The 26,756-nt window shown below is 47.7% G+C and overlaps 1 protein-coding gene across 10 annotated transcripts in view; it reads left to right on the top strand.

Annotated features, from left to right (window-relative positions):
- LOC128749344 (plexin-A1-like) overlaps positions 1 to 26,756 on the top strand; it is a 130,836-nt gene that overhangs the window by 67,002 nt on the left and 37,078 nt on the right. For all 10 annotated transcript variants that reach the window (XR_008412923.1, XM_053848864.1, XM_053848860.1 and 7 more), the window contains 6 exons: positions 13,128 to 13,259; positions 20,190 to 20,290; positions 21,264 to 21,387; positions 21,467 to 21,620; positions 21,707 to 21,806; positions 24,209 to 24,323. Coding sequence is in view for 9 of the 10 variants with exons in the window: in XM_053848864.1 (XP_053704839.1) it covers positions 13,128 to 13,259; positions 20,190 to 20,290; positions 21,264 to 21,387; positions 21,467 to 21,620; positions 21,707 to 21,806; positions 24,209 to 24,323 (726 nt within the window). In the remaining variant the exon portion in view is untranslated. The remainder of the gene's footprint in view (positions 1 to 13,127; positions 13,260 to 20,189; positions 20,291 to 21,263; positions 21,388 to 21,466; positions 21,621 to 21,706; positions 21,807 to 24,208; positions 24,324 to 26,756) is intronic.

Below are 26,756 nucleotides of genomic sequence, written 5' to 3'. Positions count from 1 at the left end.
CCAGTTGTCCTTCCAAAACTGTCAGTGGAAGCAGGGAGGAAGGCAAATGTTGCTTTAATCTCATTTGTGGCCAACAATAGGCCTGGGAATATGCTCCGTTCATGAAGGCGCTTTAATGCAACAGAATTAATGAGGTCATTTTGTTGGGAGGCAGGTTGGAGGCGCGCTGTGTGACGCACACGCGCACGCTCCAGACATAAGGAAAGCAAGTCTATTCTCATGTTAATGCAGGCGGCGGGGATAATATCCGGTGAGAAGGCAGTTTATAGCTGAGCGGACTTGAATGAGGCACTTGTTCCTGTTATTGGTGTTGGAGTGCTGAGTCATGTGTGAGAGAGGAAGAGGATATTCTCACAAAAATGAACACGTAATAATCATAACAGCGATAAACACTTGGAAAATGCAGACCGATTTTTTGGACTGACGCAGGGGTTTGGCTGGGGACCCCCAATTTTGACCGCTGCAGTTTGAACACGCAGTGTTTTGCTTCTGAAGCTGAGCAGCCTGTTTTACTGCTGGTGTCACCGAGGCCCTTGGCAGCCTCTGAGTTCGAGCCACGCTGCGCTGCATTTGTGTTGGATGTCAGGTCATTGGAAACTAGGTGGAGTTGGAGAAGTGTGTCAGGGAGCCAGCTTGGATCATGACGGAACAATATGCTTCGTGCAGGAAAGCTTCTGACTGCTTCCCCGGTGATGGTCCTCTGGCCGTGGTGCAGGTATTTAGCGGCGCTAAAGTGGTGAAGCAGGAATTAGGAGCGGCTGGAAACATTGAGTCTATTCAATGAGGTTTAATGGCGGGGTGCAATCTTTGAACGTCCGCGGCAGACAGCCCTCCAGGCTTCATTAGCCTCCAGATGAGGCGAGGAGCAGGGACATTACGGTGACGGAGGTGAATCACCTTCCCACATTCCTCCCCTCTCGCAGTGTTGGATCGCTGACTCTGCCTTCAACACAACACTAGCATTGTGCTGCAGCTTGGAAAAACCTCAGCTTGTCCAATGTAGCCACCTTCGACTGGTCAGAACGTCAGGTCTCATGGTTAGACACCTCCCACTCGTGTGGAGAGACACCCACACGCTGCTTCTGTCCATCAGCAACAGTCAAGCTGGACCCCTGCTGGTGGGTCCTCACAGAGGCCGTTCATTGTCGTGTGTGCAGTAACCCTTCTCTGGAGTAATGTGAGACCCCTGCGACAGAGCGGCCGGTGGTGATGTCATTTCCTCAAATAGACCTCACACTCGCGGCTGTGTGTCTGTTTTGTGGGACGGGTGAGGAAAGGTCAGGAGTGACTTCAGTAGACTCTCTTCCTCAGAGTGTCAGCGTTCATGTCATGATGCCGGATGAGTGAACCCAAGTGCAGTTAGTGTTCATCGACAGAGGACATGTGATTAAATTGCAAGATTTAGTGGATGGAAATATACAAATAGACGGACAAGTAACTCAAAAAATGGACCGGGATCAATGCACAGAGACTGGGGAAGGAAAACAAGAGAGGCGGATTAGAATCACAAGGATGAAAACTGGGAGAACAGAAAACACACCCAGAGTTCAGCTCAAAGAGGTGGTGAGCAACAGAAAGTGCTCGGTGGTGGTGGGTACACACACACACTAGACGGAGATGTAACTAAAAAGTGAGATAGACAAAAGCTGAGCGAGGAAGTACGAGGAATTTGAGGGCAGAAGGAATTTGGAAAAGGTCAGGGACGAGAGCGAGATCATGGAAGTCTTGAGAGAGATTGACCTGAATGGAAGTCGAAGCTACCGTCTGGCACACGTAGCTGGCGTCGGAAGGAAGATATCCATGGAAGGATGATGAGGAGATGAGCGCCAGCTGCGTATGCCTGTGAAGTTGGATGGGAGACAGGAAACGGAAACAACAGGGAGTAACAAAATGAAAGCACAGGAAGGGACGCGGAAGGAATACAACAGTAAAAACAGAACGGAGTAATACGGAGCCCCTAAGGGGACATGACCCAAAAAGAAAAAAAAAGTTTTTGCAAAAGTATAAAATAGTATTGCGAGATATCGCAAAATAGTATTGTGAGACCTCGCAAAAGTATTGCAAGATCTCGCAAAAATAGTATTGCGAGATCTTGCAAAAGTATTGTGAGATATCGCAAAAATAGTATTGCGAGATCTTGCAAAAGTATTGTGAGATATCGCAAAAATAGTATTGCGAGATCTTGCAAAAGTATTGCAAGATCTCGCAAAAATAGTATTGTGAGATATCGCAAAATAGTATTGTGAGACCTCGCAATACTAGTTTGAAGTGACGTCGTAACTACTTCTGGATCAAACCACCATACCGATGGCAAGTCAGCATCTATGGGAAATGTTGAATGTTATTTCAAAATTGGACGAAAATATGAGGACACACAGTCCGTGCTTCGTCACAAGCATAGTTTTGGTCCTCCTCCATGACTCCTCTACTTCTCCCAGCAGAATCGATACATTTGAACGGCGTGAGACGTTGCAAAAGTATTGTAGCGTCTGCTGGTAGTAGACAAAGAACAGCCGTTCCGTAGTTGAGTTTCTTCTTTTATTTCACTCAAACACTGCGTAGTGGTCTCCAGAAAACAGAAACAATTGCAGCTCCTCGCTCTCCTCAACAACTCCCGATAAAACAGAACTCTCTCTCAGAACTAGCGCAGCATCTGCAGCCACCCTCACTCACTTGTCACCATTGAACTCTGAAAGGAACAGTAGCATAAACCCAGAACGTCACAGCATTGCGAGATATATTTTTGCGAGATCTCGCAAAACTTCTCTTTTTCTTTTTTTTTTTTGGTCATGTCCCCTTGAGGGGCTCCATAGATTGAAGTGTGGACATGACAGTTCAAAGAATTTCACTGTTGTTTTGCTTGCTTGTGAGTGGACGTCACGTAGGAGGCTGCTGCTGTTTTGGTTTCAACATCACTGTTGGCACCGCAGTGGCAGAAACGCTCCTCCTTTCATTCCTTTCACGCTCTCACTGGCTCCAGCTGGAAAATACGATGATGTGAAGTCAATGAGATGGCCACACTTTTGCTCACCGAAGCTGTAATTGATTTTGTCAACAAGCGTCACGCTTCGACAGGCTTGTAAGCAGCAGACATTTTTAATGTGTGGGTGTGTGTGTGTGTGTGTGCTGAAGGTTAATTGTGACAATGAGCACATTGTTTTATTCTGCTGCCGTAATCATTTAACGCAGTGTGTGTGTGAGCGCGTGTGCGTGCGTGTGCGTGTACACGTTCTTGTACTTGTATGCATTTTTATTTTTGGAAAGTGAGGGTCTTTTTTTTCCGGTCCTCACTTTGTCAGGCCTCATTCTGAGGGTTAAAACTACAAAATCCTAAGGTTATTATCATTGGGTTTTAGTTTGTCACTGGATCTCGCAAAAGTATTGTGAGATATCGCAAAATAGTATTGCAAGATCTCGCAAAAGTATTGCGAGATATCGCAAAAATAGTATTGTGATATCTCGCAAAAGTATTGCGAGATATCGCAAAAATAGTATTGTGAGACCTCGCAAAAGTATTGCGAGATATCGCAAAAATAGTATTGTGATATCTTGCAAAAGTATTGAGAGATATCGCAAAAATAGTATTGTGATATCTCGCAAAAGTATTGCGAGATATCGCAAAAATAGTATTGTGAGACCTCGCAAAAGTATTGCGAGATATCGCAAAAATAGTATTGTGATATCTTGCAAAAGTATTGCGAGATATCGCAAAAATAGTATTGTGATATCTTGCAAAAGTATTGAGAGATATCGCAAAATAGTATTGCGAGATATTGCGAAAGTATTGCGAGATCTCGCAAAAGTATTGCGAGATATCGTAAAATAGTATTGAGAGATATCACAAAAGTATTGAGAGATATCGCAAAAATAGTATTGTGAGACCTCGCAAAAGTATTGCGAGATATCGCAAAAATAGTATTGTGATATCTTGCAAAAGTATTGTGAGATATCACAAAATAGTATTGAGAGATATCGCAAAATAGTATTGCGAGATATTGCGAAAGTATTGCGAGATCTCGCAAAAGTATTGCGAGATCTCGCAAAAGTATTGAGAGATATCGTAAAATAGTATTGAGAGATATCACAAAAGTATTGTGAGATATCGCAAAAGTATTGAGAGATATCGCAAAAATAGTATTGAGAGATATCGCAAAATAGTATTGAGAGATATCGCAAAAGTATTGAGAGATATCGTAAAATAGTATTGAGAGATATCACAAAAGTATTGAGAGATATCGCAAAAATAGTATTGTGAGACCTCGCAAAAGTATTGCGAGATATCGCAAAAATAGTATTGTGATATCTTGCAAAAGTATTGTGAGATATCACAAAATAGTATTGAGAGATATCGCAAAATAGTATTGCGAGATATTGCGAAAGTATTGCGAGATCTCGCAAAAGTATTGCGAGATCTCGCAAAAGTATTGAGAGATATCGTAAAATAGTATTGAGAGATATCACAAAAGTATTGTGAGATATCGCAAAAGTATTGAGAGATATCGCAAAAATAGTATTGAGAGATATCGCAAAATAGTATTGTGAGACCTCGCAAAAGTATTGCGAGATATCGCAAAAATAGTATTGTGATATCTTGCAAAAGTATTGTGAGATATCGCAAAATAGTATTGAGAGATATCGTAAAATAGTATTGAGAGATATCACAATAGTATTGCGAGATCTTGCAATACTAGTTTGAAGTGACGTCGTAACTGCTTCTGGATCAAACCACCATACCGTCAGCATCCGTGGGAAAGTTTCATTGAATGTTCTTGAACTTGTATGCATTTTTAACCAACGTTAGTTTGGTTCAGAGCCGTTTATTAGCCATGTGTTGTCGATGGTTAGGTTCAGGGGGAGAGGTGGGGAAAGGGTGATGTCAATGTATGTCAATGACGGTCCTCACGAAGATGGGAAGTGTGTGTGTGTGGGCTTCTTTATACTGCCCCGTGGGGACCAATTCTTGAGAATTCACCATCCTCGTGGGGACCTTATGTCTTCATGGGGAGCTTTTGCCGGTCCCCACTGGTCCAAACCTCAATTTGAGGATGATTCTAACTGGGTTCCAGTTTGGTTCAGAGTCCTGGTTCAGGTGAGCCATGTGTTTTGGAGGGTTAGATTCGGGGGAGAGGCTGAGGAAAGGGTGATGGCAATGAGAAACCTCACCATGTCCCCACAGGGATAGCGATCCAAACGTGTGTGTGTGTGTCCTTCAGTGTGTGGTGCCAGTGTCAGCTCACCACACTCATGGTGACATCATGGTTTCCACTGTTCTCCTTCGCTCGCTGCGTCTGGTGGCGCTCAGCTTCCTGTCTCAGTGAGAACACGCCTCATTCATTCACTTCCTTAAGAGCGTCCGTGAAGGCATCAGATCGACAGTGAACAGAAAACATGGGCCATATTTTGGAGGGATGACAGTGGGGTTGTTCATAGAGGTCAGGTTCACATGTATCTATGGTAGTGATGCTGCTGCAGGCTGCCGTCAATGACGTTGTTTACAGAAGCATAGATTTATATTTTCATCCTGGAGCTTGTCTGTAAGTTTCAGTTCTGAAACTATTGTTGAATTTTTGTGCTTGTTTTTCATATCTGGAGAAGCACGTGGTTCCCCACCAGCCCTTGCAGGGTGGTCGGGTTGTCACTGTGAAACACGTGCTTGTGGTGGCAGGTGCCATTTGTCGCCAGGCACCACAGAGCTTCAGCCCGGTGCTAACTTACTGCTGGGAGGTGAAAAGGTCAGTCGGCTGTTGCACTGCGGAGCATGTCGCTGCCTGGCGCCGCCACGGGATTATCGGTCATGAGAAGAGCGCCGTGCGTCTGGGACTGGTTTTGCTCGTCCTGTGAGGACCCATTCTTGGCCATGAGAAACCTGGTTAAAGTTTGACACAAGAATGAATGTCATTTCAGTCCGGAACGTCCACGCTGGCTTTTATATCCTGGATTCTTGTGCGATCTGTTCATAGTAAAACTGCTGTGCGACGCCTTTACAACGAAAGAATACCTTCTTTCATTTGTCTTTTGTTTGTATTCCATTGCGTCATGTTATTTGTGTATTTATTCAACACAATGTTTAGCTTTCCATTCGTCAGCCTGCCACGAAGCCAGCACTTTGCCTTTTCTCCTTCAGCGATGTGTCCCACACGGAAAGGTCCTCTCTTGCTGTGACCATCTCCAGTCTGTAACTAAGAGGGACGGACTTTGATCAGCCTCTGTCTCACCTGGTGTCGCTTTCACCCCCGAGTGGTGTCTGGTTCAGCCTCTCCCTGCACTCATTACTCTGAGTGGAGTGTATTCCAAGTGCCAAGGGAGCGATGCCAGGACTGGCCAACACAACGCTCGCGCTGGACACACGATGTCGCCTGACTACACTTACAGACTTAGACTTTCTTTGCTGTCACTGCACAAAAATGTATCACTATATTATGGCAATGAAATTTCGGTCTGAGGCCTGCGGTTTCCAAAAACAACTATCAGAATAAATAAATAAATGTCAGATAAATACCTGTCAGAACAATTTTTTTTTTGTACAACCAAAAAAAAAAAAAAATATATATATATATATAGTAAATATAAACAAATAAACAGTGTTGCAGCTGCACCAAAAACAAAACTGTTCCTGAATCTGGTGGTTCTGCATCGGATGCTGCAGATGGCAGGTGACTAAGAGTGAGAAGTGGAAGGACCAGGTCACAGAAGAAGAGAGGTGGAAGAGAGGAAGAAGGTGTGGTGCGGCTGGGGAGGAGCATCCGGATGGGCTCCAGCGGCCGCAAGGTTATTTTCATTCATGGATGAAGCGGGTTCTGGAGCGAGCAGGTGCAGCGGCGGCAGCAGCCCAGCGCCGCTCCGGCCCCGGTCTCTGCTGCCACCGCCGCGGCGCCTCCTCCAGGGGAGGGTCTTATTGTCTCTCACCGTACGCTTGTTTTAAATGGCAATTTGAAGCTCGACTGACTCTATAATTAGCTGTGAGCTCCCACAGGAGGAGAGAGAAAACGGCCTTATCGTTTCTGCTTTGTAATTACACATCGGAGAACAGCGGCAGACACAAGCGGCCGCGGCTGCAGACAGATGCGAGGCAGAAGAGAGGCTCTCTCCACACGCCGGCTTTCACTTCGCCGCCATCTGTGCTCGTCGCGACACCGCTGTCTTTCTGCGACTTTTCTCTCTCTGTGGCAAATGTTCCCGAGTGAAGGTGAAGTGAAGAGCCCCACCCATTTTCTCTGACAGGTTCCATCCCCCGGCAGCTCAAAGATTCTTGCCGACTTATGTACGTGATGGTGGAGGAGAAGACACGTCTCCTCAGTGAGTGAAGACACAAAAACCGATCACAAGACTTGGGTGGATGATCAAGACTCGTAGCTTTGTGAATCTCCTCCCAGAACATGCTGAATTGTGTGTGAATACCAGCATCGATGGCATTAGGTTGGCGAGTCCTGGATGAGCTGGTCTGCTGGTTTTTAGCTTTTTCACTTCCAGTCAGTCCCAGATTGGAAGGTTGCTACATTTGTTATCTGAGCGATGGACTGCTGTCCAGAGTGTCTGAAACGGCTGAATGGAACTGTTGGGTGCTGAGTCGACGCTCAAGACAAACAGTTGTGGTCATGGAAAAGGTTGACGTTTGACGCTGCTGCAGGAAGCTGGAGAGGAAGAGTCGGAACTCTCCAGCTGAAAGTGTTCCTACTGCAAATAGCGGCTCATTCTTCCAGGGAAAGAGCAAAAGCTCCTGAGAAACCTCTTGGTTTTATTCTGACCATTTCTTGTGAAGACGTGCGTGTTGCCGTCCGTTGCTGGGGTCATAGTGTATGAGATGTATTTGTCGACTTGGAAGGAATAGGCTGAAAGGTATTTCTGAAATGGCGTTTAGATTTAGGAATGCGCTAGTTTCTCTTAAAGCATCAAGTTCACATGACCATCTCCGGCAAAAAGGGGGAGAATAGTCCTTCCATAAAACATGACGTACAACTGAACCACTGTCAAAAATCATTCATCACGCGACTCTGGTGACAGCATTCCCTGCAGAGCTGCCTCTTCTTCGCATCTCTGCAGCGCCACCGCCATCTGCTGGCTGTTCACTTCATTGAACTTGGCATGTTTAACTATTCATGAAGCGGGTGCGGGAGAGTGGTGTTGGGTCCCGATCTGCATCCAGCTGACATGTGACCTGCTGTGAAATATTGATCCACATGATGCCACTGTGGCCTCGCATCATGCATTTCTTTATTTTGTTTTGCACAAACACATTTTCATTCCCATCTTTGATGACTATTGGTTCTGGTGTAGCGCAGCGCGGCGTCAGTCCTGCAGCCGTGCAGCCGGAGGGCCATGTGTTTCAGGCTCCTCACAGTACCCAGGTGCAGGTGTGCGCCGAGGCTGTGTGAGCCCAGTCATTTCCCTCGCCTCTCGCAGCTGCGGACGTTGAATAGAAAATCGTGATTTTTGGCAGGAATTTGGGGCTCAACAGCCAGTTTGAGGGCACTCTATTATTTCTGTCTGATTTATACTTTGTTAACTTGAGCGTCGCGGCCAGTCGAAAGGGAAGGTTGCGTGAAGTGAGAGTGGAAGGCTGAGTGTTTCAGGGACTCCACTTCATTTGAGCGTGATGGGAGCCGACACGAGGGGGCTGCAGGTGAGCTCAGCGCCAACATGTGGGGATAGTCAAGTCCATCAGGCTTTTGAAAGATTAAAGAGGCCTGACACCTGCTGAATCACACCGGGGCGCGTGAGTTCAGCCGAGGAAGAACCGACTTATGACAGACAAAAGAGCTCAGATGTGGTGGGGGCAGTCACTGACAAGCTTCAGACAGGAGGACTTCACTTCCACTGCCTCTAGATGGCACATGTTCCCTGGCGCCGGTGTCACAGAAAGAATAAAGTGATGTGGGAAAGGCAGGCGCTACCTTCGTGGACTCCTCTGGCGAATGTGTCCCAGTGTGGCTCTGTCTCCTTCCTATTGCAGATAAACATGGTTTTCCGACAGTTGATGCTGAATCTGGGTGAGACCAGGTCAATGATTCCACCACAGGGAGCAGGCTTTGATCCAGATTTATTTGGCCAGCACTGGTCCTCAGGGTGGCTTTCATGGTTTAGTCTGCCACTGCTCCAATGTTTTCCCTGAACGGACCAAGCATCCACACTATATCCAAATGATCAAAACTGTCACGAGTGGCGGAGGAATGGACCCAAGTGCAGTCAGTGCTGGTCGACACGGCACTTTACAATTGAATCGATGGATGGAACAAATAAATAAATAGCCGCTAAAGGAACCAAAACGCGGACGGGGATGAACACCAAGGGACTGGGGGAGAATCTGGAGCACAAAAGAGGCAGATTAGAATCACAAGGATGAAAACTGGGAGAACAGAAAACACATCCGGAGTTGAGCTCAACAAGGTGGCAATAAACTAAAAGCGCTCGTTGGTGGTGGATATTCGCACGTACGCACACGAGGGGTAAAGTAGGCGGATATATATATAACTGAAAAGTGAGACTAATAACTGCTCACACGTGGAATGAATGGGAGTTTGGGAAGCTACACAGGAAGGACGAGAAACAAAGGGTTGCGACTGAATTGGAATTCGTGTGCGGGAAGAATTCAGAAAAGTCAAAGGCGAAAGTGAGAACACAGAAGTCTTGGGAAGAAGTGACCTGAGTGGAGAGTGGAAATCTACCATCTGGCAAACGTAGCTGGCGTCGGGAGGAATATATCTGTGGAGGGATTGATGAGGCGTTGAGCGCCAGCTGCGTTTGCCTGTTAAGTTGGATAGAGACAGAGGAAACTGATACGACAGGGAGTAACAAAATAAAAGCATGAGGAAGGGACACGGAGGAAATAAAAACGTAAAGTAAAAACAGACGGGTTAAAGTGTGGACATGAGAGAAACATGGCAATGGCATGGCAACATATCATTTGCGCTGCAGCATTTCAGCCACTTAAACAAACCAGTACTTTCTATATCTTTGCACCGAAAGAGAGCTGGTGGAATCTGTCAGGTGAGTGCTTTATTGTGGCGGGCTGTCAGCGGCCAGCTGCCTTCCTGTCACTCTCCACTCTATACGCGTGTGTGTCAGCGGAGGCCAGCCTCCTGTTGTGAGAGCAGCGGTGCGACAACAGAACCATGATTAATTTCCCTGCTTCTCGCTGGTGCCACTGGACCGTGTGTGTGTGTGGTGAGACACTGTGGTGGGCCGGTGTGGCGTGATGCTCCGGGGCCCTCATGGTCGATGCTAACACGGCGACAGATGGAGCATCTTTTACCTCCAGATCTTTCTCGGTGTGTGAGCGGCAGCATGTATGTCTGACCCGGGACTCGCAGCACATCAGGTTGCGGCGTGCTGCTGCCTCCGCCGCCACAGCGATGCTTCAGGAGTAGACTCAACAGAGTACTGCGCTACTTCATGTGGGTGCTATGATCAACATATGTTCAGAGCGGATTCAAACGTCACGCGAGCCACGGCACTCGCAGGGATTTTCACTTGGTCTTCGGGCTTCATTCTTCAGAGGAGGCCACAGCAGGTCCTCCTCCTCCGTCTCACCCTGTCCTCCGCTTCCTCTTCCCTCAAACCTCATGTCCTCCTTCACCACGATCCATAAGGCTGCTTCATATCTGAAGATCACAGTGCAACCTGAAATCAGGAACAAGCGGTCGCTTTGCTCTCTGAGTCCTTGAGTTAGCCCTGAAAGCCACAGTTCAGGACGACATGCTTGGCGACAGGACGGTGACGGACTGAGAGGTGCGACCGTGATTTGAACCCTGTTTGATATGAATCACCACGGGGCTACAGCCAGACCTCATTACTTCTCTTTGTTCACTTTTATTACCTCGTCCTTCGCCGCTCAGCCCCGACACACTCTCAAGTGCTCACACGTGAGCCATCCCTCATCGTGGCGCTGCACCTCCCACCTTGATCCCACCTTATCTGTCTCCATCATCATCACCACTAACTTTTCATAAATGCTCCTCCATAACTGGGATCACAAAGACCTTGACATTTTTTAATGACTGCCACGATGTGCGGAGAGGAGCCGCACGGCAGCGCCGTGAAAGCTCCCCGCATCTGTTCTGTTGGAGGGATAGCTGAGCAAAACATTTCCCAAAAATATGGGCTCAGGCTTTTGTCCTGCTCACACGGTTAGTTTTGGCTGAGGCGTGTTACCTTCCTGCACAATGGCAATGGCGCGGTCCCTCCGACAGTGTCACATCCACACAGGTGTGGCGACAAGACCAGCCCCCGGAGAAAACCCCAGCCATCACTCAAAGAGTCACCTTTAACTTTAACTTACAAGACGCCCTCGTTCCTGCAAGGCTTGCGTAACTGGAGTGTTTTCCAAAAGGGCACCTTCAGTCACTGAACACTCTCTGTACATCACTGCCGACATCTCTCCTGTGGGATCCTCCTTTCATGCTGTGAATATAGTCGAGTTTATTGACTTGCATGTGGCTTTGTTTTCTCGATGGTACTGTCATTTTGATTCAAATATTATCATAATTATTGCCGAAGATGTCTCCATTCATGGCAAAAATGTGACTTTATAAAACACAACATAGCATCAAACTTGTGAAATAATCGTAGCTTTCATGTGTCTATGGCGAGAAATGGTGCTGGTGCATGTGTGGTGTGGTCATTTTACCATGAGCTGGTTTAAAATATCTCAGCAAATAGTGTGGCCATGTTGTGTGCTTTATAACAATGTTATTATAGGTTAAACTATCAAGAAAATATCCTTACATGAAACTTATCGAAACAAGCTGTCGGGGCTTGTGGAGGAAGAGCTGCCTCTCGGCATGGAATTGTGGAGTCAAAAATCAAAATACACTTGGGCAGAACTGAGCAGAAAGCAAAGTTTAGTGAAGGATATACAGTAAGATTGGGAAAAAAAACAAAACAGGAACTTTTCTCATGCAGTGTTTCTGTTTTTGTTGCTGTATTGTAGACTCTGCTGCTTGCCACTATAACATGGTTGCAATTTTAAGAGTCACTAGCTGAAGTGGTGCAAAGTGAAACCGAGTGCTACACAGTCTGTTTTCAGTCATTTTGTGTGTCAAGGATTTAGTCTTGTCGCTGATCCTGGTCATAAATTAAAAGGTAATTGAAGTAATTTAATCTGTTAACTGGCGTCGCCTCTTTCAGCTGATATCCAGAGAGTCAAACACTTGGCTAATGGAAAGTTCCAGGTCCCTCTGTTTCGCCCGTTTGAATTTTATGTCCTGAAATTTACCGCCACACACTGAACACTAAACTCAATGGGGAGACTGAGCTGGCGCTTTCAAGTCGAGCTTCTGTTCCGACCCTGGTCCATTTCCAGGTTTTACACCGAGCCAACCAGCCAGGGTTCTGGATCTACAGCAGGAATTTAGCACCCAAGCATCATCATCATCATCATCATCATCATCCTGGAGTTTGCATGGACCACAGTCTGCTCCAACAGTGAGTCAGCGAGATCTGTGGTTCGGCATTCTTCTGGTTTCATCTCAACTCTGATGGGATACAGAGACTGCAAGTGGAGTGAGCTGAAAAGTGATTTATCAAAAGTCATTTTATTTTATTATTTACACACAAACAACGAAATGAAGTGGAAGCGGCTCCATTGACCTTCTCATCGTGGAGGGAACAAACATCTTGGCCCCAATAAAAAGCCTCATAATCTCTCCAAGACTGGCATGTACACACATACAGTTCGCACCAAAAATGTTCTTTATATTGTCGTTTTTTGAGGTATATATATATATATAGATGGATAGATATTCAAGTAAAATTTTTTGTTGGTGTTTTTGGCTACTTCCGCTTCGGACTGCGGCGTCTGTTGGACTCAGCCTTGTCCGCAGGCCAAGCAGACTGGATGGGACTCTGCTGTCGCCAGCTTCTGTCTGGCCTTCCTGCTGTGCTGGGTGACCTGAGACTCACAACAAATGCCCTCTGCCCCAAGCTGTAGGCCACAGCTCCCTGCCCCTTCTCACTTCACCTCCTTCACACTACCAAGGTGATTCAGTGGCTCACTGCGTGGGAAAGTTTTGGAGCGAAAGGGCTCCATCCTTGCATGAAGTGGGAAGTGATGAGCAGACTTCTGACCTGCGCCACATGAAGGTTTCCACATTGACAGTTGACTCATGTTTTCTTCCTTGTTTTTTCTCCAGATTCTTGTCAACACCATGAACCAGCCCGCCCTGCTGTATGAGAGTGTGGTGGTCAGTGAGGGGAGTCCGATCCTGACCGACTTGCTGTTCAGCCCGGATCGTCAGTTCCTCTACGCCCTCACAGACAAACAGGTGAGACCTGAGCGTTTACACTCGTCCTCCACCAAACACTGGGTATGAGGATTCATACCTGGAAAAGCCTCGATTCAAATGGTGATTCACCAAGTCAGGAGCCCCATGAGAACAAGGCTTTTGACTAGAATTCTGGCCTCAGGAAGTCAGAGCTTGTGCCAGAAAGAGAACAGACATGGAGCCCAACATATTCGACCAGGCAGAGGAGTGACATCCCTTTAAATCCCTTAAATTTCAACACCTTTTTTGCCGACCTGGTTTTCCGTCATGTCTCACTCTCCCAGTCTTTGGTGAAGCTTAAGCCACTGAGCTGTTGCAACATCAAGATTGTACTGCAGTAATGTCTATGAGAAAGGCAAGGGTTCAGTGGTGACGGGGCTTCATGAATCATCTTCAGTCCCCACTAGATGGCGCTCTAAACTCTTTGACTTCAACCACATCACATCATGCTATATAGCCATGAGCAGGGCGCTGTGTATATACTTTACAGCAGCAGCAGCAGCGTGGAGCTCAGCATCCCGGGGTGGAATCTGCGTCCGAGTCAGAGCCTGAGCCCCACCTCACATGGTCCTGACACTTGGCAACACAAGCCTTCACTGTTGCAAAGGGCTTGTTCATGGGACCCTTCTCTTTGCTTCACCTGCCCAAGTCTCTTACCTCCCAACAGCTCACGACCTCAGTGCGATAACCTTCAACAGGAAATCCCGGCCACGCTGGCACCAACAGCCTCGTGAGCGTGCGGTCATTTACCAGCCATTAGACGTAATTGACCTCCACGTGTCTGGATGAGAGGAAGTGAGGTAATTGATACAAATGGACGGTGTTGGTGTTGACGGGACGGGGACGTCATCACATGAGAAAAGGCGACAGCGACGACTCCAAATGTACGTCATTTTCTTTGGGTGTAGTTGGATTGTTTGGAATTTTAGGGCTGGACCGCTGTCAGTGCTGCAGTGAGCAACCCCAAGGTTTCTCCAGACAGGTGTCACCTGTGGCGACGTTCTTAACACAGGCCTCAGACCCAAGTTTTGACCATGTGCTGCCGACTCTGGGGCCCATTGTTGTGAAGTGGCGGGTCAGGGACGCCATCGCAGCTCTGCTGTGCCTCCACACTGGACGGATGAGGCCATGCATGGCTCCCGCTGGTGTTGAAGTCTAATGGCTTTGGAGTATATTCTCCATTTCATACTCCATTTTATTTCTGCCTTATCTCATCTGCGCTCCTCAGAGTCGTCCCTTTAATCCCCCTCACTCTGTGGAGTGGCTACTTCCTCTTTACTGCAAGCAGTGAAATGGAGGGTGGAAATCTCCGCTGCGGAGATCTGGAGTCTTTGAAATAAAAAAGTTCGACCGCAGCAGAGAGAATAATAGATGCTCCATCCACTGAGAAACTTTGAAAACTCAGTGGAGAGCATGTTTTCAACGGCTTGAAAATTACCAAGGAGAAGGAGTCGGCTTCCACACAAGCGCTGAACTCCTGTCAGAAGTGGCTCCGTTTCCTTCCCCTCACCTCTTGTGAAGATTCAGGCTTGTCTTCAGGCTTCCTTCACTCTTGGGTGCAGTCGTTCTCAATAACTGAGGAGAAGTTGGGTGGATGTGGAATGTCTTGAGATGGTCTCAATCTTCTCCTTAATGGCTCTAAATTCTCCGACTGTGTTTTGTTCTGGACCAACGTGGGAGATGGATGTGGCTCATTAGCTGCTAAACGCTCCACTCTGCTCCTCTGCCCGTCACCGTAATGTGTCTTTTGTTTCAAGGGCTTCTTTAGCGGCGAGGGCCAGGCGGGGGCGCTCTTTGGTCTGGAGTCACGGAGCGGTCATGTGAGGTCTGAAGCCTCTCTGAAGCCTCACCCACAGCCTGGCCCTTCAGCCTGTTTCCTCCTCCTCTCCTCTCCCTCATCGTGGCCGCTCCCCTGTTGAAGAATAGAAATGCCAGGTGACGGGAGCTCAAACATCCAAAAGTCCATTCCGCAGCTTGACAGAGCAATTTACCTTCCCGTATTCACTCACACACCTAATTAAAAGTTGTAAATTGGATGAAAGCATCCGAAGAGTAAAGAAGTGACTCATGCTGTCTCTGACACACACACACACACACTCAGATATGTTTGTGTGGCTGAAACCATCCAAAACACCCGCCTCACCTGAAACAGGACCGATCATTACTAGCTACTTTTACTGGTGTTTTAACCCTCCAAACCTTGTGAGGACTGGCTAAAATGTCCCCACAAGACGGAGGCTTGTCAGTCCATGGTACTGAGGATGAAGTTTTCCTTTAGTTTACATTAGATTTTATCTATAGTGCTCACACAAACTTCCCAAGTTGTGTTTCTGTTTCTGCAAGTCTCGAGTTCAGGGGTCTCAAACCGGTGATCAAAGGCGCACAGACAAACAAGCCCACATGCAGTATGTCAACCAAACAGGCGTCTGCTGAAACAAACTGTGGTTTAGTTTCAGAACACCCCCTTTACTTGCTTGTTTCTCTGATGGATCACTAGTTGACGTCACCATCGAGCTCCCTCAACCCACCCCCACCCTCGGCACCAGGGTCCTGTGGCCCCTTTAAGATGATTCACTCGACTCGGGAGCAGTCTTGTCCTTTGATGTCCTCCCTGTGTGAACAGACAGCTTCTGTCTTGACATTTCAGTCATGAACCTAAATGCAATTTCAACTTGGTCATTGAAGACATACAGTAAGAGCTGTGATGGTCCACAAGTCAGGTCTGTGGTGGATCTGGTCTGAAGCTGGTGCCTTTGTTTCCTGTGGGTCTGATAATTGCTGCTTTTTTCTTGCGGGGTCAATAGCGTCCAGTCGGTTGCTGTTGATGAATGTTCCACCGCTAAACTCACGGCGGCGAGATCAAAGCTCTCTGCCCGTGAAACATCTTGAGACGGTGACTCCAGTTAGTTGGTGACTTGGGCCCTTCCTCTGGTGTGGTGGTGGGGTGATGGACTGCAGGGTTTGGAGCAACCAACCACAGTGACTGAAGGAACCTAGCCCCTGGTAGAACCGGCTCAGATTGAATCCACTCAGCGCTGGTTGTTCACCTGTGAATCGTCACGACCCGATTGGTCGGTCATGATGCGAGTCGATCTCAGGACCAAAAGCCGAAATGAAACGTGTTTATTTTCATGTACTTCATTGACTGACTGGAGCATTGAACCTTCACCAAACAGACTCCCAATTGTTGTGTGAGGCTTCAGGAAACAGGCTCCTTATATTAGAGCCCACTAGGTGGAGCTCTCTGCTCTGAGAGCTTCAATGAAACCTCACATCATTTTTAAATGAAGAGCGCCACCTACTGAGCTCTGAAACTCTCACGCAGACTTGGATCAAATCCAACCAGCAGCACAGCTGGATGCACTGGCAACAACAAGGATGGATCGACTATTGAAAACTGCATGAAGAGATCAAAGACCGCTCGTAGGTTCTTTGGAAAACTGTCCCCAAAATGGCTCTTTTGAATGCCTTCGCTAATAATCGTTGAGTCAACAAGCAAGGTTCAACATTCATCCAGTTGAAGTTTCACTTGCAAGGAAATGAAACTGACCCAAATTCATGTTCTCAGTGAAGCAGCCTGCTGTCTGAGAAGCAGGAGGCCCGACTCATTGTAGCGTCAGTGTTGTGCGTAAACGGAGCGTTGCATACGAGACGCAAACAAAGAAAGAAGTGGTTCAATCCCTTTGTCCTCCTGGGTTTCCTCCGGCCGCCATCCGGGCGGGGCCTCAACAAATGTAATAGCAAAGAATAATGGCGCGGACGTTCCCTCTTCACAAGGTTCCATAACTCTGCTGCTGCCATCGCCTCACCAAGGTTGTCTGTCGGTGTCAGCGCGTGAGCTACAGCTTTACTGCCTGGTTTGCCAGTGTCCTCGCCCCGGCACCATCAGGCTCGCTGTGCCAGAGCAAGTCAGTCTAGTCCTCCATAAATCACCAACAATCTTCTGCTTTTATGGAGTGTGAAGCGCAAGGAACAGGGTTATGGTATGTTCCACCAAAAGAAATACAAAGAAGCTAACAATACATGGAAAAAACAAACAATAAAAATAAGTAATAGTCATAAAATAAATACACACGGGGAACAAATATATATATATATATATATATATATATATATATATATATATATATATATATATATATATATAGTTGTCACCACTGTCTCTCCAACAGAACCTTATCAAGACTTTCCAACCAAATTCCCTCGATCTTTTTGAGCCAGTTGAACTTGGTTGTGTTCCGAACATTGACTACCATTCTGTGAGATATTTGACTCCTGCTCCCACTTGTTCGTACCATTGTTTCTTCTGTAGATTCTGGTAACCATTGTTGTCCTGTTGCAAATGTGGAGGTCACCGTTCAAAGTTCTCAACGACTCCCAAGACTAGGTCTAAAGTGGCGTTGGTCGAGGAAGAAAGAGTGAATCCTCTCATGCGCTCACTCTCAAGTGAAGATGCTCCTTCAATATGATTTAACAACGCTGCGTAGCTGCCTTCTCTTGGCCGTCCCCAGATGAATGAGTCCATCCTGCTGCAGCACGTTCGATAGAGAGAAAGCCAACTGCCCTTCACCCACATACACACCTCGGCCAGGCGACGCGTCCTCGGATCCTGCGATGCCATTACCTGCCTGCTCAACGACAGGATCACTAATGCAGTATTTGTGCAGGCGCGAGAAATAACAGCAATTTCATGCTATTTTGTGTGCAGTAAGAGGCGCGGTGCTAATGGTGGCATTACAGTGCTGTGGTTACTATTGTGCTGTGAGCTGGGCCTCTGTCAGAGTGACACAAGGAAGGGATGGTGCAACACCAAAAGACATCACCTGACAAAATGGCATCAGTCAAGCGAACACGTCCAAGAGCTGCAGCACATTTCCAACCCATCCATTCTTTGGTCTGAGATGATGCTTGCACTGATGGACACACTGCAGCTGCATCTACTATTCAAAGAAAAAAAACATATGACAGTAACAGTCATGATGCTCTGACTTAAACTCAGCTGTTCTCTGGTGTTGGTGCAGCATGGTGATGGAGTTGGTCATGCAAAAGTCATATGTAATAAGGATGTATCGGGTTGAAATGAACATTCATCACTTCACAACAACACTGGTGGGCTGCAGTTTAAGAAGGAACGCAGATCTTGTTCATCCATGAGTCGCAGCGGAGCAGTCTGAGCCGTAGAAAGGCGTCAAAATATATGAGGATCACTTGTAAACTAGTTTGAAAAACAGGCTCCAGCATGGAGACGGACTCATGGAACAAACTGGGCAATGTTCTGAACTGGGAACACAAACTCCTCACAGCTTTTATTGACATTAACACGATGTTTTCGCCCGCGTGTCCCAAGCTCCGACACGACAGCCACTCTCAGCTGCTGCTTCTGGTCTCTGTGGGCGGCGCTGCAGACACGCGGGCGAAACCGGCGCATTTTGAGCGCTTTTAGGTCAATGACACGCCTGTGATGTCATGGGTTTGATGCGAAGGGGCTCAATATGTTGGCCCCATGACTGTAGAAATCCGTATATTAGACCGTGAGGAAGAAGTAGCGGCTTATAGTCCAGACATTATCAGCACAGCACTGAGGTAACTTCTGTCTCAGACAGAATGTCCGGTTCATACTGAGAAAGAAGAGACATTTGCATGTCTAATTTCTTTTTTTCAAGCGGACTATTTTTAGTCAAATGAAAATCTCCAGTGTCACTGATGTTTCCCTCAATGAAGATCTCCGCTGCAGCTGTGTGTGAAAGTGCGCATCAGGCTCTGAAACGCTCCTTCGGCTCGGCGCTAACTTTATTTGAAGTGAGGTACCTCGGGCGACTGTGTCTGCGAATCAAACGTGAGCAAGTTAAGGACGGCGAGTCTAACTGGGGATTTAGTTTGAAGATTATATGTGCTTAAGCCTGGTGTTGAAATAAAAAGCTACAAGCAGATCAAAGTGTCTTGCTGCCTCTCGATAGCTGCACTTACAGACGGTGGTGAATCGGAAGACATCAGATCAAAATGCAGGGAAACACATTTGATTTGAGTTGCATTAGCAACAAACAGCCAAGTGAGATGACGTCAAACACTTGTTTTACACTTGGTATTTGGGAAAAAATATCTATTTACAGTATATAGACTATTAAAAGTCATAATATTACATGTCTCGATCTACCGGTCGGTCGCAGAGACTTTCAAAAGTGCTCGGGAGTTGAACCGGGAGGTGACGTAGCGCTCAGCATGTGAGGTGAGTTTTAGTCTGAATTTTTGATCTTGGTTTACGTCAGAAACCTGTCGAAACTCGTAGCTGCCCCAGGATGCTGTCATGCTGAACCTCCGCTCAAAACCACCGATCAACACCATTAATAGTTTGCAGTTTTTCTGTTGTTTGTCATGGTAGTATCTCCTTGAATTTACTTTACCCTTCTCCATTCCTTTGACAGACTTCAAACACGCTTTGTTCTCTATTACTCCTCGTGCATTTCCCATATCTACTTGTTGACGTTCCCCCTCAGGTGGTGCCAGCACCCGAGGTGCAAGGCGGCGTCGACTTCTCTTTTTGTAGAATTACACACTAATAATCCTTTCATATCACAACCCTGGATTCATCTAGTATTTTTTTCTTTCCATAATACTCTGTCAGACATTCTCAGATTCTTCTGACACTCTTCTACACAGACAACAAACTGTATGAAGCTGGTAAAATATGTGTGGAAAATAAAGGCAGCTTTTGGATTAAATACAGCCCGAAGCATGATCCGGGTTGTTTGTCCGGTATCTGCACTTTTCTTCAAGTACTTCCGTAGCCGACCTTCTACAAGTGCTTATCACTGGGAGACACAGCAGGCTGCGTTCTTTAATCTGGGGCTCCAGACACAGGTAGTGGCTTTTCTGTTGTGTCAGACCGCGCATTTGTATTCACGACAGGCCTGGTTTGTTTTTTCTTCGCAGGTCACTCGAGTCCCAGTGGCCAGCTGTGAGCAGTACTCTTCCTGTGGAGCCTGTCTGGGGTCGGGAGACCCGCACTGTGGCTGGTGTGTTCTGCACAATGTGTAAGTGATATTTAAAATGTACGTTAAAAAATATATATATATTTCCATAAGTGAGCAAGTACAGGACATGTCCACACTCTCATGGCGTATTTTTTGACGTTGGGAATGGCAGCCACTCATGCATGCGCCACCTTCCATGGCGTAGATGGCGGTTTCTTTTTGTTCTACACCTAACATGTCAACTGCTATTTAAAGCCCCTCAAGCTGACTTCTTGGTGGCTGGTTTCCATGCTGCCATGTACAGTAAGGCTTATAACCAGGGCTATAACACCCAGTGCGAGTCAGTGAAGAGAGCTTCCGAACGTCTCCTCTCCCTCGCCCTATTTTTTTTCTAAAGAATCTCAGATTGAAGGGACCTTATGTGTTTGTACAACTCTACTACAACCTATGCATCAACATGCAATGCGGAAGGCTGCCTTTGGGCGCCAGTATCGGACCCGAACGTTCATTTTCCCAACATATTACACCATGGGAGCGAGGATGGGTTGGACTACATGGTGCAGAACAGCGACTCATTTTCAGTACAGGAGCTATATGTCACTGGCGCGATGGTCTGATCGTGACCCTGCGTGAAGCTGCTCATGACCTTTCTCCACACCTCACAGCACATGAGAGTTGATGGTCATACTTTTCAAGAATACCTGCCAGAGTAAATAATTCCCCCGACCACAGCAATTTGCCACATCGCAGAGCACGTCTGTAATCACCTTTTCAGTTTGCATTTATTTCCGAGGTGCACATGGCCTGAGGAGAAATAGGCTGTGTTGCTTGGTAGTTACAGCCGAGCGCTGCCCTCTAAATCACATCGGCTCGACCAAGGTGTCCAACTTGTGAACGTAAGCGGATGCAACAGTTGGCAGCAGACCGAATCCCCTGGTGAATGGTGGACAGTAGCAGCTTGGAACATCTGGTCTGATTCAGAAATCCAGGCGGTAATGTGTCTGTAACTGGTCCATTGAATACTGTGTCGTAGATGTTCGAGGAAGGATGGATGTCCGCGCGCAGAGGAGCCGCTGCGCTTCACCACCCGAGTGGAACAGTGCGTCCGTCTGTCCGTCCAACCCGACACCATCTCGGTCACCATGTCCGGAGTGCAGGTGCTGCTCCTTTGGCCCATTGATTTAAAAAATAAATAAATAAACGCCACTAAACTCTTGTACTTTATTTGCTTCTCAGCTGGTCCTCCAGACCCAGAACGTCCCCAGTCTTTTTGCTGGAGTCAACTGCTCTTTTGAAGATTATGTGGAGACGGAAGGACGCATCTACAGCGGGAGGATCTTTTGCCTTTCCCCTTCCGTCAAGCAGGTGGCTCCAATTACGCAAAATCAAGGTACGTTCTTCATTGAGCCAAAAATATAGTTTTTTTCCTTGTAGTTCCTTAAGAGTCAGTGTTGTGACAGCTGCTGTGTCTTGCAGGGGATCGACGTGTTATCAAGTTGTATTTGAAGTCGAAGGAGACCGGGAAGAGATTTGCCAGTGTGGACTTTGTGTTTTACAACTGCAGCGTCCATCAGTCGTAAGTTAGCTCTGTGACTCCCACGTACACGTCGAGCTGTTCATGCTAGTTGTCTGGAGTACCAAAGCAGAGAGGAAGTAGGAAAACTGCTCCGACACTTCCATCCATAATCTCACATGCACGGAGGTTGTGCTCATCCCGTGAAGTGAAATGGAATATAACACTGGCAAGTGCTGCATAAATAGTCATTGGTGAGAATGTGTGTTCTTCTACCACGCACTTTATTGCTGCGGCGTGTGCGACCATACGCTTCCTGTCTATCGTCCATGGCCATGTTCTGCAGCCACGTGAGAGTCTGAGGAACCAGGCGTTGAAAAGCTAATCCTCAGTTATGGATTATGGAATTGTTTTAAAGGGGTGAATCGCCCGTGTGGAGAGAAAATGGTGTCTTCGACTGCATGAAATGAAGGAGACTTTTCCTGACCTGTGCTGAAATTTGACCAAGACATGTTCAGCTGCACCGCCGAAAATGGTGAATAGAAAATGCCTGGCAGTTGAAACGCGCCGCCGTACTGGATATCCTCAAACTTTGGTTCAACAGTTGCTGTCGCAACATTGCGATTTCCTGGAGGCGCTGTATTAGAGCCAGAACTCCCACACTCATTCATCCAGCCCATCTCTCGCCGCCGCTCTGAGCCTTGCGTCTACCGTATATGCATAGTAATGGGCTGTTAATAAGCTGGAATTGGATGTCAGTCTGGAGGTGGTCATAATGGAGTGGGATGGCCAAGAGAGCGGCAGCTCACTGGGGCCTCCAGGCTTCGTCATTGGCTCTGACTGGCGGAATATGTGCGGCCAAGTCTCGGGCTCTTCCTCACCACAGCACTGGTGGGTCTCCAGCGCTCTTGTCTTCTGCTCCATTTCAACCTTCTCCAGATCCCTCAGGAGCCTTGGAGGACTCTGAAGCTGCAGCAAAGCTATGACCAAGGCAGGTGTAACGTAAAGCCTCATAGTCTACGCTGCGCCCCACTGTGATCAGCGTCCAACAGTCAATGTCTGACCCCCGTCTGAAGCTCTCCCAAGCAGATCATAGAGTTCCTCTCATGTGAGTGGGAGACGGGGCCCAGACTCCAAACACTGACCAGACTTGAAGTGCGCACTGCACAGAAGGGAAGCAGAAGACCAAAGGCGCAGACATGAAGAACCTGCTGGCCGTGAGGCAGCGCTGCTTTGGGCTATATTTTGGAAGAGTTGAACAGAGCACGAGTAAAGAACAAGAACAGGCTTGAGGGCAGCGCTGAAATTGAAGATCTCCTGTCAAATAAAAGACAGTAGACAGCATTAAAAATAAATAAGAACAAACAGAGCGCCAGCTAATGTGGGACAGAGAGAGAGAGGGAGAGAGCGCCGCCTTCAGATTCATGGCAGAGAAATGGACGCACCACTGTGGGCCACTGTTTTCAAGGCCTTGAACTGAACAACATATAGGACAATTCAGATCACAACAACACAACTCACCAGAGTTGTTGACTCAGCTGGACGAGCGGTCCTGGCCAGGTGATCCAGAGGATCAGGTGGGCCCACGTGGTCCTGTGTGAGTGGGCGTGCACGTGTGCCTACAAACAAGGGATCAATGGCGCTCGGGGTTAATGGCGTGGAGGAAGTGGCTTCCTAGCTCCACTAACCAACATCAGACGGTGACCTCTGGCCACCCTCTTCCCCACGGAAATCCACTGGCATCGATCTTAAAGCTTGAGCAGCGGGGCTGACTGGCTCGCTGCTGGATGTTTAAACCTCCATCTATCAGGGCGCCTCAGGTGTTGCTCTCTATAAACACCGGGATTAACCGACGCGAGGAAGTCAGACATCATTTTTCACGCTCTCTTGCCTTTTCTGTGAGGACAAACTGTCACAGATCTCCAGCCATGAGGTTAAGTTTATCACTCAAATTGTCTTCAGTGTGTTTTACATTGTCCAGTATTTTTCTGGCTCAGTTTTCAAATGTTATCGAGGACGAGTTTTTCGCCTGCAGGGAAGCGGTGCTGGTCACCGTACAGTGTTTTGTTCGGGTTTTGCTTCTGACCTTGGAGTTGAAAAGGTTGATCTCAGACCTGGCAAACTCTTGTACACCGAAGACATTCATGTTCCACTCATGTTTTCCTTGTTATTTCTATGGTGCTCGGCTTCATCCTCATCCCCCACTAGAGTCAGTCCTCCTCACTTATCACTTGACCTTGCTCTACTGACTCTTTACAAAGAGAGCTTCAATTCAGCTGTGTCTCACCAACATCTGGATGGAATATCAAGTTGTATTTACTTATTTTCATCGTGCTATTTTGCCGTGTCGCACCACATTTTCCGACCAAAGCTTCAGCGTGTGGTACCATTGCTGGTGTTTGGATGGTGATGGCATCTGCTCTGGCCTTCATCATCATTCACACTGAGCTTTTCATGTTCTCCAGGTGTCTGTCCTGTGTGGATGGGAGCTTCCCGTGTTACTGGTGCAAGTATCGCCACATGTGCACGCAGGACGCCAGCGACTGCTCTTTCCAGGAAGGACGAGTCAACACGTCAGAGGTGAGTGTTGGGAGAGATAACCCCTCTCACTCTCCGTGAAAGTCTTCTCCAGGGGCAGATAGACCCTCTGGAGTGTGTGGGAATGAGAGTTGCTTTCAGCCTCGGAGCAGTACTGTATTCAGCAGTGGATGAGTCAGACTTGTTACTGGACTGTGGAGCGCACCGGGGTATTAGCCACTGAGCTTAAGAAGGAAAACAGATCTTGTTCACACATACAGTAAGCCGCGGGTGCAGTGGTGCTGTCTGCACCGTAGCTTTTCTAAACCGCTTTTGAAAGCCAACCAAGGTTCTGAACTGGAATCACCAACTGCTCACAGCTTTTCGTGACATGAACAAGCTCCGACACCACAGCCGCTGCTCCTCGGCTTTGTGGGCGGAGCTGTGAATGTGCCGTCCCATATAAAGTAAAGTAGCGGCGTATAGTCCAGACATGACGGGAGAGTTTAGTGAGCGACGGACACACACGACGGTTCGACCCAGCGATACAGCCATGTGGCCACAGATGGTGAACTGATCGGCCATTGCAACCTCACCGTCCCATTCATTGAGTGAAGTCGGTGGCTCTGACAAAACGCACACTACCTGTCACACTGTGCGTTCTTCTTTCCATCCCGCAGTAATTCACCCGCACGCTTGAACCAGCACCAGCGTTTCCCTCTGCCTCTCGCCGTGCTATTTACCAATTGGGAGCCTGACTGAAGGCAGCGTCACCACTGCTGCTCCCCGCGTGTCTTTAGCAGTCTGTTGCCAGAGTGATTGAATTCACACAACACTGCTTATCTTCCCAAAGGCATTTGTCTTATTTTTTTCTCCCGGCCGACTTCATTTCATGTGGTGGAACTTTCATCTGAGCACAGATTCTTCTGAGTCCCAGCCGCAGCTAAATGAGAATAACTGCGCTGTGATATCCACGCCGTCATTTCCTCAGTGTTGTGGATGGAGATAAGCAAGAATGTATATTTGATTGCCTTTGTAAAGTCAGTGTAACGTCCCTGCTGTCACCGGCAGGATGTGTAATTACAAATAAATCACCAGTGTTGTGACAGCAGATAAAGAGCCCGGCGCATTCAGAGCAACCGAGCAGAAAATTGTCAGAGGTTGAGGAGCGCAGGAGATGATCATCAACGGGAAGGTTTTGCAACAGAAAGCAGAGCGAGAGAAATGCAGCATTCTGATGATGGATGAGCGGCACCAACAGTGAATACGTGACCGGCTCGACCTGTTGGAAGAGTTGCCTCAACCTCTCTCCTGCCTCCTGTTTTCAATGGAACAGACACCTTCATGTGGATTGGCTTGGAAACGTTGAGGCTTCGATCCAGAGGTCTGACTGTAGTGCGCCCCCACCTGGCCTCTTCACTCCACTCACCAATGTCGGTTGAGTTGGGCCGGTGCACGGCTGGATCTCCTCAAATTCTGAGGCCCAAATCATGCACCCGTGTCGGGTCGTCACTGTTTTATGATCACATTTTCCCGGACCCTCTGTGGCGCACGGAGCGCCGTGAAGATAGAACTGTGGCTGATCTGAAGCGGGGCAGAGGTCCACTCCACATCTGGGACCTGCCCATACAATATAGTGAGGGAACACTGCAGTAGACTAGTGTCGGTGCGAGTACTGAAGCTGGTATCTGATCTGCTGTCAGGCCTACAGTACTGCTAAACTACTGAGGAACTCTCCAGTTACCATTTGTTGCTGTCGCTGTTCTTCATGTACGATGCAAGTCAAATGAAGGGGAACCCATATGACCAAACTGCTGTCACCTTTTGTGACTTACTGAAACAGAATAAAGTCTCAAATCAAGTGAACACTGTCGAAACATTTCCCAAACTTCCACTTGGTACCGCGCTTGCAGCACCTCCACCTCTTTTGAACCAGCGTGTGCCTCTGCTCCGCGGCGCGGCCCCACGACTGGCTGCTCCCAGCCGGAGCCATTGATAATCATTAGCCTGCGATGTCACGCTCCATATGAGCTGCAGGTGAATATAGATGCCTGGATCCCTGTTAGCCTGCCGCTGGCTAATGACCACATGTATCAGAGTGATAAGTGAGTCCACTCCACGTGGCACATGTTCCTGGAGCCTCCTCCGTCCAGCCTGGGCTTGTTGGCTTCTTCTGACAATCACTTTCACTGCTTTAACAGTGCGGCGCCACCGCTGTTATTCTCTCAATAAAGTTTGTCGCGAATGGCTTTTGAAGACGGCCGCGATTATTTGTGGCTAATCTGAGCTGGTGATCTTGAGGCTGCGCACAAGCTCAGGCTCTCACTCAAGTTCAGGAGCGTCATACGGAAACACCCGCCTCATGATGTGGCACATCATGGGTGTGAGACGTCTACACTTCAGTCGCATGGGACTAAAGTAGAAACGACAAGTGAAGTCCTCACTGGCAAATGTGAAGAAGGAACTGAGGGTTTGGTCAGCGCTGAGGAACATGAG

This window comes from Synchiropus splendidus, chromosome 18 (assembly GCF_027744825.2).
Source record: "Synchiropus splendidus isolate RoL2022-P1 chromosome 18, RoL_Sspl_1.0, whole genome shotgun sequence".
Taxonomy (NCBI): Eukaryota; Metazoa; Chordata; class Actinopteri; order Syngnathiformes; family Callionymidae; genus Synchiropus; species Synchiropus splendidus.
The sequence above is the reverse complement of the archived record's forward strand: the minus strand, read 5'-3'. Positions and strand labels throughout refer to the sequence as shown.